The following is a 19231-nucleotide window of genomic DNA, read 5'->3' as shown; positions in this document are numbered from 1 at the left end:
AACCCGTGTATTTTTACCTTCATGCACTGTAACTTTGACTTGAGTCGCTTCTTAATTAATAAATTTGAGCCCTCATTTTTGTGCGCAGGCTAGATTTTCTTGTGCGCTGAGAATGTGCCAGCAGTGCGCAATTGCGCACTCGCTCAGCTTAGAGGGAACACTGGCCATGACCAAGGACAACAACCTCCTAGGAAAAGTTTGAGCTAAGCAGAGATTCAGTGTTCAAGTACAGCCACTGTAGCTTAACCATGTGGAGTTTGCATGTTCTTCTCATGCAGTCGGGTTTCCTCCCACATTCCTCTAAAACATACATTGTCCTGAGGTGTGAATGAGCGAATGAGTTGTATGTCTCTGTGTGCCCTGCAAGTGTTTTATTTTAGATATAATAATAAAATGGAGAATTATAAATTAAAGCCAGACAAACTTATAAGAATAATATTAAAGACATTTTTGATCATTTTGAATTTTCATAAAATAATAATACAAAACAAGAGTGTTTTTTTCTTCCCTTCCTGTTTCCTCCAATCAGAACCTCGGTCTTTCAGGTCCATTAGACTCTAATGTGATTCACCTGTGTGCAGTTGCAAGTTTCCGCCATTTACTTCCTCTTACCTTTCTTATAAGTGGTAAAAAGAGCCCTAAGTGGTCCTTTTTGTTGCCTCGTGTTTGTGTCATGGCTCCTGATTTCTCACTTGGGTATGTGGTGCTCCTGTCTTATACATTTAATTTTCTTCTTTGGGTATATTTAGGTTTAAAAAAATAATTTCATTTTATGCAGGTTGCTCTTTCTCCTTTGCTTGTTTGGAAATGCAGACACCCAAAAGATGACCCCCCCGAGTAAGTAAAAATGTTGTGATTTTATTATTTATTAAACAATTATCATAATTATTATTTTATTTTAAATTAAATGACTGTTTACTAGGTATACATGCTAAATGCCTGGGAAACATGCTGCGTTTGGATGTGCGGTTACTTAATCAGCAATTCCTGGAAGTTTCTCTTGTTGTTGGTAAGTTTGTTGAAATTTTTTTTTTTTTTTTTAAAAGAACTTACTTACTCTATGAAATGAAATAATTTGTTTTTCTTCTTGATGTTGAGAGAAACATCACATTAAAGTTTAAAAGAAAAATATGGTAACATTGAACTTTGTTTTTAAATGATTTAGGTGCTGTTTCAAATTCGGTTGTCCAACTACTGTATAGCAGAGTTGAGGCCCATTGGCTACATCTGGTACATTACTTGTGTGGTCACTTATTTTTATTAGTTTTTAGTGAATGATAGGAAAGTGCTGTTTTTTTTTTTCTTTTCAGTTTGCCCACTTTTTCTACTTTTATTAAATGTAGGCTACTAATGGTGCCTAATATAATTTAAAGTTTCATTAGCTTCACTAGATATGAGCGAATTAAAACGCTTTAAATTTCCGTCAGCTCATGGGCTTGTAGCTTACTACTTTATTTGGTTTGGTCCATTTGACTGACACCACCACTAGTTATATCCTAGTTTGTGCGCTCTCACCTTTTTATGTTCAAATTTTAGGTATTTATCTAGCTCGCTGGTTGACACCTAAGATTGTTAAACTAATAGTTTTATTTTTTTGTTAGCAGGTCTGGGTCATGGGTTCTAAGTCCCTTGGCAAAAGGAAGTCATTTGGCGTACATTTTTGGCCGTGGTACTAATTAAAGTGCATTAAATTAGTAGTGTATCTTATAAGGCGCACAACTAAGAGTATTACGTGATACATTTCTCATAATATAAGATGCATGGAATTGGAAATGCAGGAAGGGCTAGGATTGCATTAAGAAAATGCATATTGATTAACGTCATTTATTTCAAAGAACAAATTAACATTGTTTACGCTTTGCAGTATCATTAACAATTTGAAGAGTAACATTTTTTTTTCTAAATTGGGTACCATAAAAGTTTTGTTCATATGGTTAGTTGTATCCAAAGCCACAGCAAAAGATGCTTTTCAATAAATGTTGGAAAGTTTGCGTCTGAGCTGCTGTCGAAGTACTGTGCTTCTCTTGTTTCCTTTTTAGAAACAAACTACAGTGTTAACATGTTTTCAACATGAGGGCACTTGAAGACTATTGAGTTTCTAAAAGGAAGAACGGTATCATTTTAGTAATTAATTTCCTCAAATGTAGCCAATGTTGTAGTGCAAAGGTCTGGAACATATGGCTCGCAGGCCATGCACACTCCTATAAGTACATATGGCTTGGTGATAAAATGGAACTCTCAAATGAAATGCTGAAACGAAATTGACTGCTAAACGTTTGCATATATAGCACACAATTTTAACTAGTTTACAGTCGAGGTGTCGCACCAACAGACCCAGTTTCTGTTATTTACTCCTTTTATATGGAGGCTTATTAAACGTTAATTAAAACTTTATAAACTAATTTTGAATACCCAAAACCTCTACAGAGCAATTAATTTGGGTGAGCAGTAGGAATGGGCGGCGTTATACACGGTGCGCTTCTCGCCACGCTAGGCACATTCTGCACTGAAGGTAAATACACTTGTATCCTTTTTCTCCTTTGGTTTTTATTTAAAAAAAATAAAAATAAAAATAAAATAAAAAATATGTACTGCTCGCACCTTGTTTTGAGGACAAGAATTTGTCAAAATGAGCCTCAACATTAAAAATCTCCCTTTCAGTTGCTGAAGTGGTCTTGTAATATGGGACAGAGGCTCTGGAATTATTTCATAGATTTGTCTAATAATCAAACACGGTGAAATAAAATCCGCTGAGTTATCTTGTCTGGACAGTGGATTTGGCGGTTTTGTTGAATTTCTGTCTGGTGTGGCTCAAGAAACCTAAAAATATTTGCTCTTAGAGTCCTTTGGGTCAAAAAGGTTCCCGAGCCCTGTTGTAGTGGGTGTGGTCTCTGTTGACATGCCTCATGCTGTCAAATATTGCGTATTGTCATTTCAGGTAACAATGCAGTTAAGCTTACACAAAGCTTAGCAAAACGTTGTGGCTTCAGTATGTCTCATAAGCAAGGCACTGTCATGATCTACGCTTCCCTTCACAACTGTTTTGCTCAAAGCACGGTAAACACACTTTAATCCCCCGATAAATCAATTCGATGTCGCTGAAAGTGTTTCAATTCGTTTCCAAGGCGGACGGGTTCACTACAGTGTTAAATCTCCGGCTGTATTCCGACGCCTTGGCTCAAGATGATGTGTACCAGGTGGCAGAGACTTGCCGCTACACCCCGGATGTGTCCAGGGAGATCATATGTGACCGCCACTATATGGAAGTAGGTCTGGGGAGGAGGATTTTACTGATTAAAGAGAACATTTTATTTTCTTCAGTTGTACTGGGGAGTATCTTCACAAGTACATATGACAAAAGCAATGGGGCAGGTTTGGTCTCTTCATTGGTGGGGACATAGCCCGCATTAAAAAAAAAAGTTTAGATATTGTTGGTGTAGTCAAAACCATAATTGCTCAATATTGGTGGGGACATGTCCAATGTCTATGCCAAGACTATGCCCTATACTTAAGAGTTTAAAGGTTGTCCAGTTTTTGTTTTCTTGTGACTACCACACCTGGTTCAAAGCAGCTCTACCTACTTCTCCCCTTAAAGGAATTTATCCAGACATTTTTTTAATGTAGTTTTTTTAATATTTACTTTACACTTTTATTCTATTTTCTAATTTTTTTGATTCACAAAAATTTAAAGCTGTTGGATGGTTATCATCTGCACTTGCTTCTTTATCATCTGAACCTGCTCCTTTCGCTAAGCATTTGAGTTTGCAACACTGCAAAACATTTTGCTCCAGAGATGTTTTATTTACTATATTTTTACTTCTAGGATGAAGAAATGTCCAACAGAGACAATATTTTGATGGCAGCATGATATGAACGATAATGATAGTACCAATAAATTATGCCCATCAAATTTGTCATGTAATGAAAGATAATTTTGCTCAATGTTAGCATTCTCATTTACGATGGTCACAATTTCCTTAACTTGCAGAAAAATGTGTTTACATTTTTCCCTGTCATTATAAATCTATCTACCCAAAATGTTACCGATGCTTCATTTTGTATTATAACCCCCTATTTTTGTTTCAAAAATATAGCATATAGTTACTATATTATTTTAAAGTGATTGGACCATCACCTTTGACTTCATGAATACTGGACCAGATGAATAAGAATTCTGTTATCTAGTGGTGAATGGTAATTTTACTAAAAAGTCAAGCTTGAACTTTACCACAAGTGGGATGGGTAAGAGCGGATGTAGCCTAAGTTGAGTCGTAGGTCAAAAAATTGGGCAAATGGGCCATGACTATTGTTTCGTTTTTGTATGGCAGTCTCCGCAATACATGAGAAAAAACTAAGGGAAACAAGGGTGGCACCAAAAGATTTTGTCATACTTAATTGATTATTGTGTTGTGGTAATTTCAACAAAATTAATTGACCGAATAATTGATTTATTTTCAAAACTCGCCTTTTTGGAGCACCTCACATGTATTTAGATCATTATATCAGGGAAAATGGATGGAAAAACCTTTATTCTGAAGGGTGGTTACACACAACTCTAAATTATATTTTTGATGTACTGTACTTTAATAAAGACACTCGCACACTCAGATTTACAGAATTCTTTTACCAATCTACAGGAGGAATAGACCAAGAATGCGACAATAAAAAAAGATGGGAGTTGAGCTTTTAACTGGCATCATTTTAGTTAAAATAAAACATTGGCTTGGTATAATGTAATTTTCGAGAATTTCCCCTTAACTGCATACCTATACCTAGCATGAGATGGACTGTTGTCCTGGTTTGATAAAGGTGACTTGACATTAAATTAAAACACAATATTCAATTCACATGTTCGGACATAATTTTCTCACATTGCAACAGGTGTGTGTGAAATTGGCTGATGTGTTAAAACAGTGCATTCCAGCTTGGGGAGGGGCAGCTCTTGTCTGCCTGAAAGAACAATACTGTCTCAAAGTTGAGGCCTATAAAATATATTGTCATATGTTGCTGTTTTTGATTGGGAGGGCGTGCTTAATAAGCCAGACTGGTCACATGTAGCCCATGGGCTAGTTTGCCCACCTCTGGGTTTGTGTAATTTGAATATCCTTTGAGAGGCAAGGCTAGTATGTGTATAAGCGCATCAAGGTTGACACATCAGATCCTGTCCTAGAAGTGGAGATTGATGCTCACTTAGTGACCTGATTTGCAGGTGTCCGTGAAGAGGACCATTCCGGATGATTATGCCCTTCCTAACGAGGTCAGACCAAGCTTTTCAAACGGCCGTTCAAAGGAAAACAAAATTGATCAGATTGTTTCACTTCCTTAGAGTAATATGCCTGACTCTGGATTCAGACTGTCATCTCTCATCTTCTTCACGCCCGATGAGAAAAAGATGACTCTGCAGGAGGCCCACAAAGCTGGCTACGGGGTGGCAAACACAGCCAAAAGGCTTGTCCTGCGTAGTTCAAAGTCTGCAGAGGAGACCTATGTACAACATGTGAGTTGGCTTGCCCTTGAGATTTCCTCCTACCTTGTTAAAACGTTAAGGGTTAGTGTGTAATATTTGGTGCCTCCTAGTATTGGAAAATAATTTGAATAGTAGGCTAAAATGCCTGTTAGCTTTTATTTAAAAAAAAAAAAAAAAATCACAGGTTGAGAAATGTTTTAAGTCGCCGCAATGTTTGTCTTGCTGCTATGCTAGGAGGGGGCACTGGTTTTCATTCACATTAACGCTATACAGTGCAATCTAGTGGTCAAATATTACACATTGGGGCATAATAACATAAGAGTTGCGATTTCTCCAGGTAGCAGGAGTGCCCATGACAGTTCTGCAAGCTTCTGCCATCTATGAAAAAGCATGGTTCAAGCCCCAAGTTGATGCAGAGGCTGCTTGTCCTATACTAGAAGGTATCGTAAGAAATTTACCCATTAAAACATGTGCTCTTCCGGCCCCCCCGCTCTCAACCAATGTTCCCTCTAATTTTCCGTGGGTCTGAGCATTAATCTCTTTTGAATTAATTTACTCACGTACTATTGCAAAGGTTGTACGGCCTACAAACGTCGTTTGTTCTTACAATTCTTTCACAAGATATCCATTTCTTTTTATTTCCTGATATATTTTGACGCATATTAACATTTATGGGGGCTTATTTAGTCTGTTGTACAGACAGATACAGAACAGTACTTACTCACATTTTTTTTTTTTTTTAGTGGAAGTACAATGTTGGCAACAAGATTCACTTGATATAATTGGAAATAATTTGTATGCGACCCCATCTTTTTCTACTTAAAAAAAAAAAAATTCCTTTCAAAAATCTCATTGTGTTTATTTTTTCCTAGCTGTTACTTTTTTCCTAAAAAAATTTTTCTTTCAGCTTTTTTACTATTTCATTTTGGTATTTTTTTTCTATTCCCCCCTTTAAGTCATTTTGTGTATAATTTTACATATTTGGTCATGTTGGGATTAAAGAAGCAAGAACAACCCAAAGAGCTGTTTAGGACCCAAAAGGTTCCTTTTAGTGAGCCGAGCTGAAGCGGCTGGTTCCCCGACCAACTCTACTAACCAACTTCGTTCTCCTTCGACTCGACTTCAAAACACCGCATTTAGGACATATCAGGGGAACCCGTGTATGCACCTTCATGCACTGTAACTTTGACTTGAGTCGCTTCTTAATTAGTAAATTTGAGCCCTCATTTTTGTGCGCTGAGAATAAGCTGCTCGCACAGAGGGAACACTGCTCTCAACTATAGTTGACCAAGGGTAATGGATTGCAGCCATATATTTGCCTCTAATTTTGAGCAGAAAGGACCTGTTCTAACAATACCTCACTATTGCTGGGTAACAATTTTTTTTTTGGTGTGTGAATGTCCAATGTGTCAGATCCTTTAACCTTTGGGCCATCAGGGCACTACTTCCTGTCATGTTTTGGGCTAGTGCAGCCTGTTGGCACCAATCACTCTCCAGGCCATTTTTGGATAGGGGTTTGCGCCCGCACATGAAACTGCTAGTGCTGGTTGTCATTAATGCCAGTGGCAGTAGAACCCTCCTGATTCCAATACAGCACCTTCATTATCTGGTTGCTGTTAGTGTTGTCCTGCTTCAGAGATGAGCATTTTTGACTATTACTAAGGGAAAAAGCCTGTATTGAAATTTTGACAAAGCCTTTTTTTGTTCATTCACATTGTACAATGAACATGGTGTTATCAACCTTGTAACAACATAAGTTAAGAAATATACACCAAACTGGGTGCTCTTTGTGCTAATTAGTAAAAAAAAAAAAATGTGGCTCTCAACTTCAAGTTGGGCTGGATTACAAGTTTACTTCACGGAAAAATATTGTGCTATTAAAATAATATTGGTATTTTTTGTTGCATGAGAATTGGCAGAAATGGAAAAACAACTTAAAAAAAAAAAAACCTAAAATTTAAAATCGTTGGTAAAATTGCTGGGTCATATTTATTTGAATAGCCCTGAATCAGAATTCTCAAATTGTAAAGTCTCAAACAGCCCTTTTGAGACGAGTCAAACCTGTCTTGTTTTGTTTTGTTTTTTGTTGGGAATAAGTTCATTTGTGATTAAGGATTTTATTTTTATCTTCTGATATGGCACCTGAAGACTAAATGGTTCAGTCAGCTGTTTTATGATAAACCAGCACTATTTTTAGAAATGTGATGCCCTCAACATGATCTTACTCTAGGAAGCGTTTACTTCGCTGACGACAAGATCAGCTGGTTCCTGCCCTCACGCATCGACCCACTCGTCTCTTCCAGTCGGTTCCGACTTCTGGAGGTGCACTTGGGCGTGGACGGGAAAAGGCTGGATGCTGCTGATGTGGCAGCACGCCGATACAACGTGACTGTTGACAAGATGTACATTGTGGTCCAAATTCCCATTGGGGCGCCCGGTGGCTTCTTCATGGTCAGACACAAGATGACCACATTCCGTTTATTCAGTTTTGTTAATGTTCATAGTTTTGTTTCCAGAGTCTTATCCAGAATAATCAGTATTTCATCTCTTACGTGATTGAGCCCATGCTTGAGTTGTTATGGGTTGAAGATGCTGCTGGCGGAGACACGAGATACAAAGTTCTCTTCCCGATTGTGACTCCACCGGAGCCGCAACTCATAACAGTCAAAGACGGTGAGTTTTAAAAGTCGCATGTAGTACTAAATTTCAGACGGTATTTTTACCGTAAGGCATAAAACAAAATGACCAAGAGCTGGGAAAAAAACGGTTCCTTTTAAAGTAGCTAATTCCAGTCAGGTGTCACTGCGGTGTTTCATATTCGCTCAGAAAATTTCAAATTCTTTGACATACAACTTTTTAAAGTATATTCTCCTGGTAACAAGTGACTTAACTATAGATTTATCCAGCCACTGTCAACTAAACGAGCAGAAATGTAGCTAAATGGTTGCGCTGTAGGTTGACGAGAAAAAGCTGGATTTTGAAAATACTTGCATAAAACAAAAAAATCCCAATACAAAATTTCTGGTCATGTAGGCACTCTAAATTGTTGTTCCCATTGATATCAATGTTGAAATGAGATTAGACGTGACACTCCAGGGTAAAAGTGTAAGACTTTGTAGAGAAGACTGTCATAAAAGGGAAAAAATATTTGCATTGTAGTGCTTCAAACCTGGCCTAAGTTATAAAATGTGCAAAACTTTTTGGGAGCCATTTTGACTATTAATCTGTTAAGGAAACGTGGTATTTGACAATTGAATTCAACCAACCCTATTCATATACGTATAAGCAGTCTTGACCAACAAAACTTTCAGGTCTTGTCTAACACAAATGAAGACTTCTTACTTCCTCTCTTGAACAGACACGGTTGCGGAGGAAAAGGCGTTTAAAATATCCCTGGGGCCTTTCGCGAGCGATGTGACGCTGATCAACATTACCTTTGTTGACGAAGTTGTTTCCATCCACGACTGCAACAAGCGAGGTTTTAACGTGCAGGAGCGACGATCGCAAAACGCCGGCTTGACCTTTATTTTGCTACAAGTTCCCTTTGCTGACCATGTGGTTCAAAAGAAGGTTGGATTTGTGATCTTGCTGGTAAGTTATTAATTAGTAGATGATGAAATGTTTGTTTTCAGACCGATGCTGGGCTCTTGGTCAACTCGCTGCACATGACTTTTGGCTTAGCAGTCCTGCCCAAGATGGTGCCGTTTAGCCACATTGCTCATCTGGAAGCTAAACTGGCACAAAAAGGTGAAGGTAAGTATAATTAGAGGTGGGTAGAGTAGGCACAAATGTTACTCAAGTTAAAGTACTGCAATTCAGAATATGAGTCGAGTAAAAGGTAGTCATCCAAAGTAAAACTAGAAAAGTACTTGGTGAAAAATTACTGGCATACTAACTGTAGCAACACCTTAGTTTTTTTATTAGTTTTTAAAACACCATCAAAAAATTACATTACATTTAATAGATTTAAATCAATGTGAATTAAAGGGTTTTAATAAGCAATTCAATAGTTGTAGTATAAAGCGAAGAACTAGGCACAAGAACCTTTAAAGCCAAATATATTTTTTTATTATTATTTATTTCTATTTTAACTGCCTCTACAGGCAGGACAACAAGCGAACTAACCCAAAATATTTTTGGACAAACTTTTTGGATGTGGCAAAATGAAAAGCATTATCTAAGCCTTGTAATGAATGCAAAACCTGCTGTATGCATCTTTATTAGTCTATTGTAAAAATCACCAAGTTAATTGCGGCAAATCCTGTGGCGAATGATGAAACAAAGGAGCATAATATGGGCAACTAAGAAAGCAATAAGTTTTAGCATGTACTTGTATTACTAAAATGTAAGGAAATAATTAAATCACAATAATATTTCAAGTTTGATTTGTGACTTTTATTTTACCCTTGAGCACCATGGCTAATGGCACAACCACCTGCTTGATATGCAACGCTGACCCTTTAAAAGGGCCGCACAGTTGTGCTCACCAAAGAGAGACCAAGTGAAGGACTGGGAAAACGTGCGTGCTTCAAGAGGATTTAAGTTACTTAGTAATGGCTTCAAAGTAGAAGAGTAAGAGTACAGTTTCTTCACAATTCTACTTAACTAAAGTAGTGATTTAAAAATATTTCCAGAAGTACAGAATGTAATTACTCATAAGTTAAACTTGTTCCTACCCACCTATGTATAATGTATAACAGACCTCCTGGTCCTTATCTAAAACAATGATTCCTTTAAAAGTCTATTCAGATTCACACCCAAACACAGTCCAACCTTTTGCTAATGGTGGCTGCGACGCCACGAACTTCTATGTGCTCATTCAATACGGAACTGGGGGCCACAACTTCAAAACCCGCCTGGGTTCTCGGACTTTGACTCAGAGCCTGGCTCAAGACTACAAGTTCACCAGCAACCAAACTCACTTCAGCATGGTGGTGCCGTTCTCGTCCCGTGACGTCATCTATGAGGCATGTACCCAAAGGTTGAAAGTGTTAGGTTTGATTGGGCAAACTTTCCAAGCTAAAGGCTCCTTAGTTACCGATATGTGGGAGGTGCTATCAATATGTTATGCATTCCTGAAACTAGTTGATACTAAATCATTAGGGGAATGAGGCAAAATGGTCCCTCATCACTAGTAGCTTGTTGAAAACGGAACCAAAAATTGTAATGTACCAATAATTAATCATGTATTTAAAGTAGAGGTCTCCAATATTGTGCCTATGGGCACCAGGATTCCCCCTGAGTACAGCTGAGGTACCTGCAGAACTATTCTGAAAATAGCTCACCAGTGCTGGGTTTGTAAATGCTCAAAATTGTTGTTTCTTAGGCTAGGCTTTGGAATAGGATTAGGAGCAATGGTTTGGGCTCCAAGTAAGCGTTTTAAACTCTAATGGTTCAAAAAAATTGACTAGGGTTGTAAACTAAGGTTTAGGTTCCCTATAGGACACAACACTGAATTGAGGGTCCTAAAATAGTTGGGCCTGGAGTAAGTTTTAGGCTTGGCGTTAATTAGTTTTAGACTGAAAGTAGGGTTGTAAATGGTTTTAGCAATAAATTACAAGAGTTGGTTACAAACATTAGCTTTGTAGCTAGCTCTTTCCACATTTTAGCTATCTAGCTCGAATTTTAAATTTCTTTGCATGCTATCTAGCTGACATATCACTTTTGCCAGTTGTCAATGTAGACTTGGGGCTTTCTAGCTTTGTTTTTAGTATTCAAACTATTTGGATAACTTTTATTCCTTTAGCTGGCTATCTAGCATACCTTTAGCTAGATTGTTAACTAGAAAGGAAAACCAGTTAAAATCTGCCTTTTTAAAATTGCATGCCTTCTAAATTTTGGCCTCCTATCTTTTTTTTTTTTAAACTTTCAATCAGATTACCTAATATATATAGCAAGAGAGGGATCAATTGACATATTTTTCAATTTTAAGATTGTTCCATAATTTAATGGACCCAAGACTTGGATTCTGGATTTTATTCAAACTTGCAGCTTGAGACTGTGATTAAGGGCTATATAAATTAACATGACACAATTATCTAGCTCAATTTACCATTTTGGCCAACTTTTTACATATTTTGAATGCTCTCTATCGGTTTCCCTTTCTTTCTTTTTTTTTAAGTTTTAAAACTAAACTTTGGGCTCTATGCTAGCTATATAGCTTAGTTTTTAGCTTTCTATTTGACTAAGATGGATTTTAATCTTTTTAACTAGCCATCTAGCTGAGTTGCTGGTTTAGAAATTCTTATCAAACTGTGTGCCATTTGCGCAGCTTGGAAACAAAAAGTAGCTCGTCACCTGAAAAAGGTTGGAGACCCATGCTTAATGGGATGTTGCTACCTGCATAAATCATTTTCTTTTGGTTTAAACTCCCCTTCTAGGCCATCGAAGGCGATTTCCTCCGGGGCAGACTTGACGTCACATTGATAAATCCCGAATCGGACCTCACAGTCAACGAATTCACTCTGACTTGTCTCTTTCAGGCAGTGCTCACAGGTTATTCTCAAAAAAAGACTGATCAGTAGACCAAAAATCTGACGATATATTTTTTTATTTCAAAAGAATGTTTATCAAACGGAACCATGAAAGCCGTGGCGGTCAAACTGGAATCTGTACCCAGCCTGGACCCCAGGAAGTTGACTCTTCTTGACCCAACTTGCAGCCCCACCTACAGCGATGACCGCATGGCATATTTCATCTTCAACACAAACACATGCGGGACTACCAGAAAGGTTGGACCTTGAATTGACCTTTGCCACAACCTTGACTTGCCTTTTTACCCCTTTCAGTTCATGGGCAATTTGATGGTTTATGAGAACGAAATCTCCCTGCCGCATACATCTGACTATTATAGAATAAACGCCTCACACCTTCACAATGAAGATGAACCAGAATTTGAGTAAGTTCAATTTTTACAAGCATTATTCACAAAGATGACTAACGAGAAACCTTAAATGTACCCTTGTGTGTTCTACATGCAGAAAATGACAATTTTAAAATCTACATGAAGCAATAAAAAATTGGCTGTATTTTACACAGGTAATTATCGGGTAGGCAGTAGTGGCAGGCTGCATTTGTTAAATTTGGCCTCGCCAAGCCTGGAGAAATATCAAATTCCGTTTGTATTTATGAATAGACTATGCCGACTTCTACGTTGTATTAAGATATATTTTCATTTAATTAACTTGGAAACACTCAGAATTCAAACAAGTCCCTGTGTTGAGCACAAATTATGATTTAGTTTTGTTGTTCCTTGTTTTGGCAGTAGATTTGTATTATGGTATTGTAAATATTGTTTTCAAAATTAAAGCAAAATAGGTCCCTGTTAACCACTTAAATTGTGATTAAATTTTGTGGTTCTGCATTTAATACAGTATTTTTGTATTACTGTAAATTGTTTATAATCGAATCAAAATGACTTTCACTTATTTTAGTTTTTAATATTACTGAAGTATATTTTGGTATTCAGTAATGTTGCAAAATGGATCTAAAATATCAATTTGTTATTTTGTTTCTGTATTTGTGATTTCTATTTTTGTGTGGTGGTATCACTGTACTTTTTCAGAATTAAATCAAAGTATTATATTAGTCCCCTGTTTTAAGCACTTGTGATTAGGTTTTGGCGGGTTTCAAAGTATCTGCAGTTTTACTGTTGTATCTTTAGAATCTAAGCAAAACAATATTGGGTTCCAGATTTAAGGACCTAAATTTGATATGTAGAACACTCCTAAAAGGACAAAGCTGGCACCCAAAAATACATGATCTACTATTGCATAGATTAGTCATTTTCTTACGGTGGGCCACTTTAAAAAGGCTGGTGGCCCATGGCCTGTAGTTCGGCCAGCCACCCCTGGTCCATATAAAAGCATTGCATTATGAGTGAGCAGTTATCAAGCCATTTTCTTTTGTAAAGTTTAAGGGTTTCATGTTCCTACGGTGTCAACACTAGTCGTTCGGTGGCTTTCCATACCAGACCTCGCAGGACTGATCGGGATGTTGAGAATGCACCAGGCCACTTGCCAGTAGCACTGAGGCTCGCTGAGGGTAAGTGTTACCTACCACATTAACTGCCCACAACTGATAAATGCATCATTCCAACTGTGTAATGGAGGCAATGACAAGGGGCTGGGGGAATCCTTGGCGAGATGAGAGGTAGAAGTTTATGACTCTGGCACATAACTGGTAACACATCCTTGACATCTGGTATTGGTCATTTATAGCAAAGTTCAACGTGACCATAGAACAAGATACACAAGAATAGCACTGTAAGAAGCCGAGCCAAAGCCAAACTGTCAGGGTTTTCTCTAGGTTCTGTAGCCATCTCTGCACTGTTTGGGGACATCCCTAAAATTGTGGTTCGTGGAAGAAATCCTTGTTGGGCACGTTAAAAGTAATTCTAGTTACTTTTTGGAAGAATTAGTAACTGAATTACTCGATAGTAAAGTTACCAGGGAAAGCAACTATTTAGAAAGGGGTTGTATGACAAATAATTTGAAATTGTTTTAAACTGTGTTGGTGTCAGTTAAGTGAAATGTTTTTTTATTTTATTTTATTTTTTTAAATGGAACCTTTTAATATATGCAATGTACCTCACTAGCAAGATTTCTTACAAGTGCTAAACAATGTCATATAAGCGGTAGACGATATGAGTTTGATTCAATCGCAACCTGAGACAACTGCTTAAGTAGACAGTCTACTGTACTTAAAGTTTTTTGTTCAGAACAAAATTCAATTGTAAAATGGAATACTGACTTTCACTCTACGTAACAAATCACAATCTCTAGTACGATAACTTCTCAAGACATATGCTACTGTTAAACTATTTTCACACAAATAAAGGGAACAGTTCAACCAAGGGTGTCTAACATAACAGTGTAGAATGAAAATGACAACCCTTGGTCAAGAAGACTTTCAACTTTAAATATTTTGTTCCTAACAAGTCAACAGTGAATATAAAGTGATACTTCCAATGCTATGTGATAGATGCTAAACAAAATATGAACATTACTCATGTTTGCAGTTGCATGTTATGGTGTACTCTGCTCAATTCAAAGTAACAAGCCACTTTTGATGGTAACGGCAACAGCAAAAAAGAAAATGGCAGTTTTGAAACATATTTACAACAATTCAACTTAAAAGCTTATCAGGCTCAGGGTGTCAGAAGAATGCCCTTGGGGCAACTTGAGGGTAATGGCAGTGCGACGTAGTTTCGGCACATATTTGTTCATGTACATGCTGATTGTTGCATTATATTTACAATTTTTGTTGCACTTGGTGTATGATAAATCTGTTGCTGGTAAGGCGCAATCCAGATTACAAGGTTCTTTAACACAACTTCCGGTCTTTCTCTATCTGAGTGGAATACTGCTCAGAATCTCCAATATTTTGACATACTTCTTTTTTTAAGTAACAGAAATTAATCTCTGGTAACTAGTATTGAGATTGATTCAGTTTTTAGAAGTAGTGACTACTAATTTTTTTCCCCTTTTAAAGTAACAAGCCCAACATTGGTAACCTGACTGCCTGTGAAAGATGGTCCTACCTAAATTCCATCCCGCTTAGGTAGACATACCTGTATACTTGAATCCCAAACAAACATCACAACAGGTGATAAATTATTTGAGGTCTACAGCTGAAAGAGTTCAATCTTTATGAATGTCGCAATTTTTCTGCCAGTGGGATTGCTTTTTAACCACTAAAATCGCTTTATCTTGAAGTTCTCATTTTAGTCAGTGAGATTTTTGGGGGGGAATTGATTTTAATCTAAAATTTAATAGCAGTGACTACAATATTCCTATAAAAAAATCTGAATTTGTTTCTTTGCTGGAAGAATTGAATCAAGATAAAGGTAAAATATGTCCTTTTTTCATTTTAAGATGAATAGTAGCCATTCTGATAGCAATTGTAGCTAAATTTAAAAATCTGGCTATTAAAGGGACATTATGTAATTGGTCCCTCCCTAGAGCTAAAAAACCATAATTCAGTTTTGCTCGTCTAGATATATATTTATCATACAAACATTAATTTTTAATACGCCTGTCCGGAAATTTGAATTTTGGGTAATATGAAGCTCTGCCAAAAGGTGCTGACATCTTATTCTGCCATCTTGCATCTCCTGGTACCCCTAGAAACCTTTTTAAGGCTGTGTACAAAAGAATTGTGTAGTTTAGTCACTGCCTGTAGGTCTTCCTTCAAAAGACGGTAATATTTGGTGCCTCCTAGTGGTACAATAACTTTCATTGAGTAAAACTTTGATTTGAATACTAGTTCATGTATATTTACCAAATGTCTTTTTTGTGCACAAGACTGCACACATAGTCAGGTATAAATTTAAATTTGACATGAGAGAAAATGCTTGAAGTAATGTACTGACTTTTTGACCCTCAACAGGAAAAATGGATTAACCCGTTGCTGAAACAATGTCGTGTATCGGGTTATTATAACTGAGTTATACCTGACAACATTGCCCATGTATAATCGTGTTTTGACTTTGTGGCAGATGATTCTTACACAAGTTTTTATGGTGCTGCGGACTACCCAATCACAAAGTACCTACAAGACCCACTCTACTTTGAGGTGTCAATTATGAGGTCCACTGACAAGGATGTGGCACTCAAGCTGGAGAACTGTTGGGCCACAGTGGACCAAGATAGACTATCTCAGCCAAGATGGAATCTTATCATAAATGGGTAAAAGACTTGGGATTAAAGGCTGTAAAACTAAACATGACTTCACCAAGTCCCAAAGGGACCTAGCGACAGTGTCAACGTGAAATATAAGTAATAACAGAATGTCTGACGGCTTCCTGGGGTCAACATTATTCATAAACCACAGTATGTGTTTTAAGCCTAGATTAAACGGTTCCACTAATGTTGCAGATCGTATGGCAGAGCATTCCACAGTTCCTAGGGCTAAACTGGGATAAATCTCAAACCAGAGTTTTTCCCTTGGCTCTTTGAACACTAGACAGCATTTTCTGTGCTAAGGCTCCAAGCAGGACCCCATGGGAAATTATATTAAGATATGAGGGGGGAAAGTCCATGCACAATTTTGTACAATACCAAAAGAACCTTTAAAATCACATCTTCAACTGACGGGGCACCAGTGCAGGTCGGCCAAAATCAGGGCAATAAAAACAAACCTGTTTTAGTTAAAAGCCTCTAAGATCTCAAGCCATTGAAACAATAGATTGGTTAATACATTTTAAGAAATAAAACTGTGAAATATGTTTCTATACTGTGATGGCTTGTTTAGTATATTGTCTGACACATAAGATTTTTTTTTTTCTTTAAACACTATGATCTAAATGGTATAGTTTCTTTTGAAAGACTGTTTATGGACGTCCTTGTTTTCATGTATTGGCGTGGACAGTTTCATACTATGTAATTTTGTACTCAATTTTATTTTCCTCCCTTCTAATTTGATTTTCTTCATGCTATCAACACTTTCATTCTTTTTACCCTCGACTCTGCTTTTCATAATTTTCCTAAAATCCCTGTTGCTTTCATTCTTTTCACTTAAACTTTTGAGAAAGTGGTCCAAATTTGGCAAGCTGAAAGTGTTGTTTCGAATTTCGGTAAACACAAATTTCTATTTGTCCTGAAAGAGGCGGCCTACACCGTAAACACTTTTATTTTTTTTTTTAAATGTAGTTGCTGTGTCTGAAATGGGGTGAGCTTTAATGGATTTTATTTTTGTACAAGTAGTTTATTCTTTGATCAAGATTACTGGCAGGCCACATATTTATGACGGAGGCCGTGGGCCGGTAAAAATTTGATCATGGCTTGGACTTCGAGTTTAATTCAATACATCAGCGAACTTTTTTTTTATTTTTTTATAAAGTTTAAGGCAGCCACGTCCAGTGTGTTGGGCTGCTATTCCTAACATGGTTCTTGTGTTCTGCAGCTGTGCAAACCCGTTGGACCCAAACCAGGTGATCTTCCATCCTGTGTTGAAAAACGACAGAGTTGCGTATCTCTCCCATGCAAACCGTTTCGAGGTCCGCATGTTTGCCTTTGCACAAGACCAGGACACTTTAATTAAGCAGGTATGTTAAACGCCCAAAATGAAAATCTGCAACTCACTGAGTGCATTTGCAGCTGTATGTCCACTGCGACGCTATCATCTGTGACTCCAAAAATGGGCTGACAGAGCCATGTAAAAAGAACTTCTGCTCTTATCAAGGCGATGTAACTAAAGGTGAGAGAAACCTCAATTTGTGTCCTTTACTAAAACTAAAATCGTTTTTTGTTCTAGTTACAAAGCGAGCTGCAACACTGCAAGACGTCACTCATTTGTCTTCTGGATGCATTTATGTAAATTGATATAAAAATTACTTTTAAACATGATGCTGAGCATACTTCATTGTTATTTTATTTTGCTTATATCAAGAATTGTGTGTATAAATGACTTATTACCCAGCATATTTACCATTTTAAAATGGATCAATTTTCTGTGTAACGCATACCATGAAGAAGTTATTAAATAATATATGGAAGGAGGGGGTGAGCAGAGCAAGAAGTGTCGTTTTTATTTTTAATGAGCGGAATAAAGCGTCTCAGAAAAGGGGCACAATTAAAGAGTACGAATAAGGTGCAAAAGGACTGAAATAGAAAAAGTGGGTAAAGGAAGTAATGGAATGAGTTCTAGCTGTTGGAGTCGGAAGAGGGGGAGAACTGCTTTGTGAGTGGCACCTGGCTCTGGTGACATCAACTGGTCATGTTTCAAACTGCCGCTCATTTCTCTTGCGCCTTTGTCTAATTTATAGTGAGCTGGATTTAGACCCTTGGCGAATCTGGTCTGGGCTGCATGTGTGACACCTGTGGTTGACTATTTTCCTTATTGATTGACTGAGAATTTGAGCGATAAGTGTCTTTATGCAGCTAACAACCTCAAACAGGTGAATCTAATTCAGGATGATGCATGGAGTGTAAGAGGACTTCTAATGGGCGGACCAACAGGTCTTTTAGGATGAGAATTCTAGATGATGCACAGGTGTTGAAATGCTTATTTACAGCTGTATCACACAAATAACTTGTTAAAAAAAAAATCATGCATTGAGATTTTAGGATTCTTTTTTTTCTCTCATGGTGGACATGCACCTACTAAGAAATCATGGAGGGGTCTGAATTTCATAGGGATAGAAATCGCAAAATAAGGGGGTGTTCAAATACCTTTTCCTGTCTTTCTCTCCCATTTTTTTTTCTCTCCTACAAATATTTGAAGTGTTTTAATACTATAAGCATTTCAGAGCATGTATTTTTTTGTTTAACTCGATGTCAGACCCACTCTCCCCCCATTGCGTTACTTTGCTGTTTTAATTTTCAACCACACTCAAAGCTAGCGAAGAATCTCCTTTATCAATCACGTGAATATGGGTGTGCAAGGCTTTAAAAGTTGATGCATATTTCACCAACACGTATCCCAACTCATGGTTTATGATCTTAATTATTTGGCACATGCATCAGGGATTTGAACAGAGAAAAACACTAACACTTCAGGTGGATTTAATGGTGGTGTAGATGGGCACATTTGTGAATGCCAGCAAACTTCAAATCCTGTTGCGGTTAAAACACAATATGCTAGATGGATACTTTATTCATCCCTGTAGAGAAATTCACACTTCCAGCAGTATCCTTGTGCTGAAAATAAATTGTAAGAGGATACCCAATATAACGTATCTATATAATATATTCAAATACTGCTACATAAAATACACTAATAAAATTAGGGTAATATGCAAATGTGGGGTTTAATATGGGCTTT

General features: G+C 37.3%; 1 protein-coding gene across 1 annotated transcript; it reads left to right on the top strand.

Moving 5' to 3' along the window:
• Nucleotides 1-561: 561 nt before the first annotated feature.
• On the top strand, nt 562-17814 carry LOC148346766 (uncharacterized). Its single transcript, XM_088325123.1, has 21 exons — nt 562-696; nt 779-837; nt 923-1009; nt 2939-3057; nt 3126-3266; nt 5210-5257; nt 5327-5497; nt 5805-5907; nt 7698-7918; nt 7984-8140; nt 8826-9037; nt 9100-9220; nt 10208-10434; nt 11848-11962; nt 12029-12198; nt 12256-12365; nt 13380-13510; nt 15966-16155; nt 17372-17513; nt 17566-17665; nt 17723-17814. The coding sequence occupies exons 1-21, from the start codon at nt 674-676 to the stop codon at nt 17788-17790; spliced, it is 2715 nt and encodes a 904-aa protein (XP_088181249.1). The 5' UTR covers nt 562-673; the 3' UTR covers nt 17791-17814.
• The last annotated feature ends 1417 nt before the right edge of the window (nt 17815-19231 follow it).

Source organism: Urocampus carinirostris, chromosome 20 (assembly GCF_059441175.1).
Source record: "Urocampus carinirostris isolate Australia breed hairy pipefish chromosome 20, RoL_Ucar_1.0, whole genome shotgun sequence".
NCBI classification, from domain to species: Eukaryota; Metazoa; Chordata; class Actinopteri; order Syngnathiformes; family Syngnathidae; genus Urocampus; species Urocampus carinirostris.
This window is presented reverse-complemented; position numbering and strand designations above follow the sequence as displayed.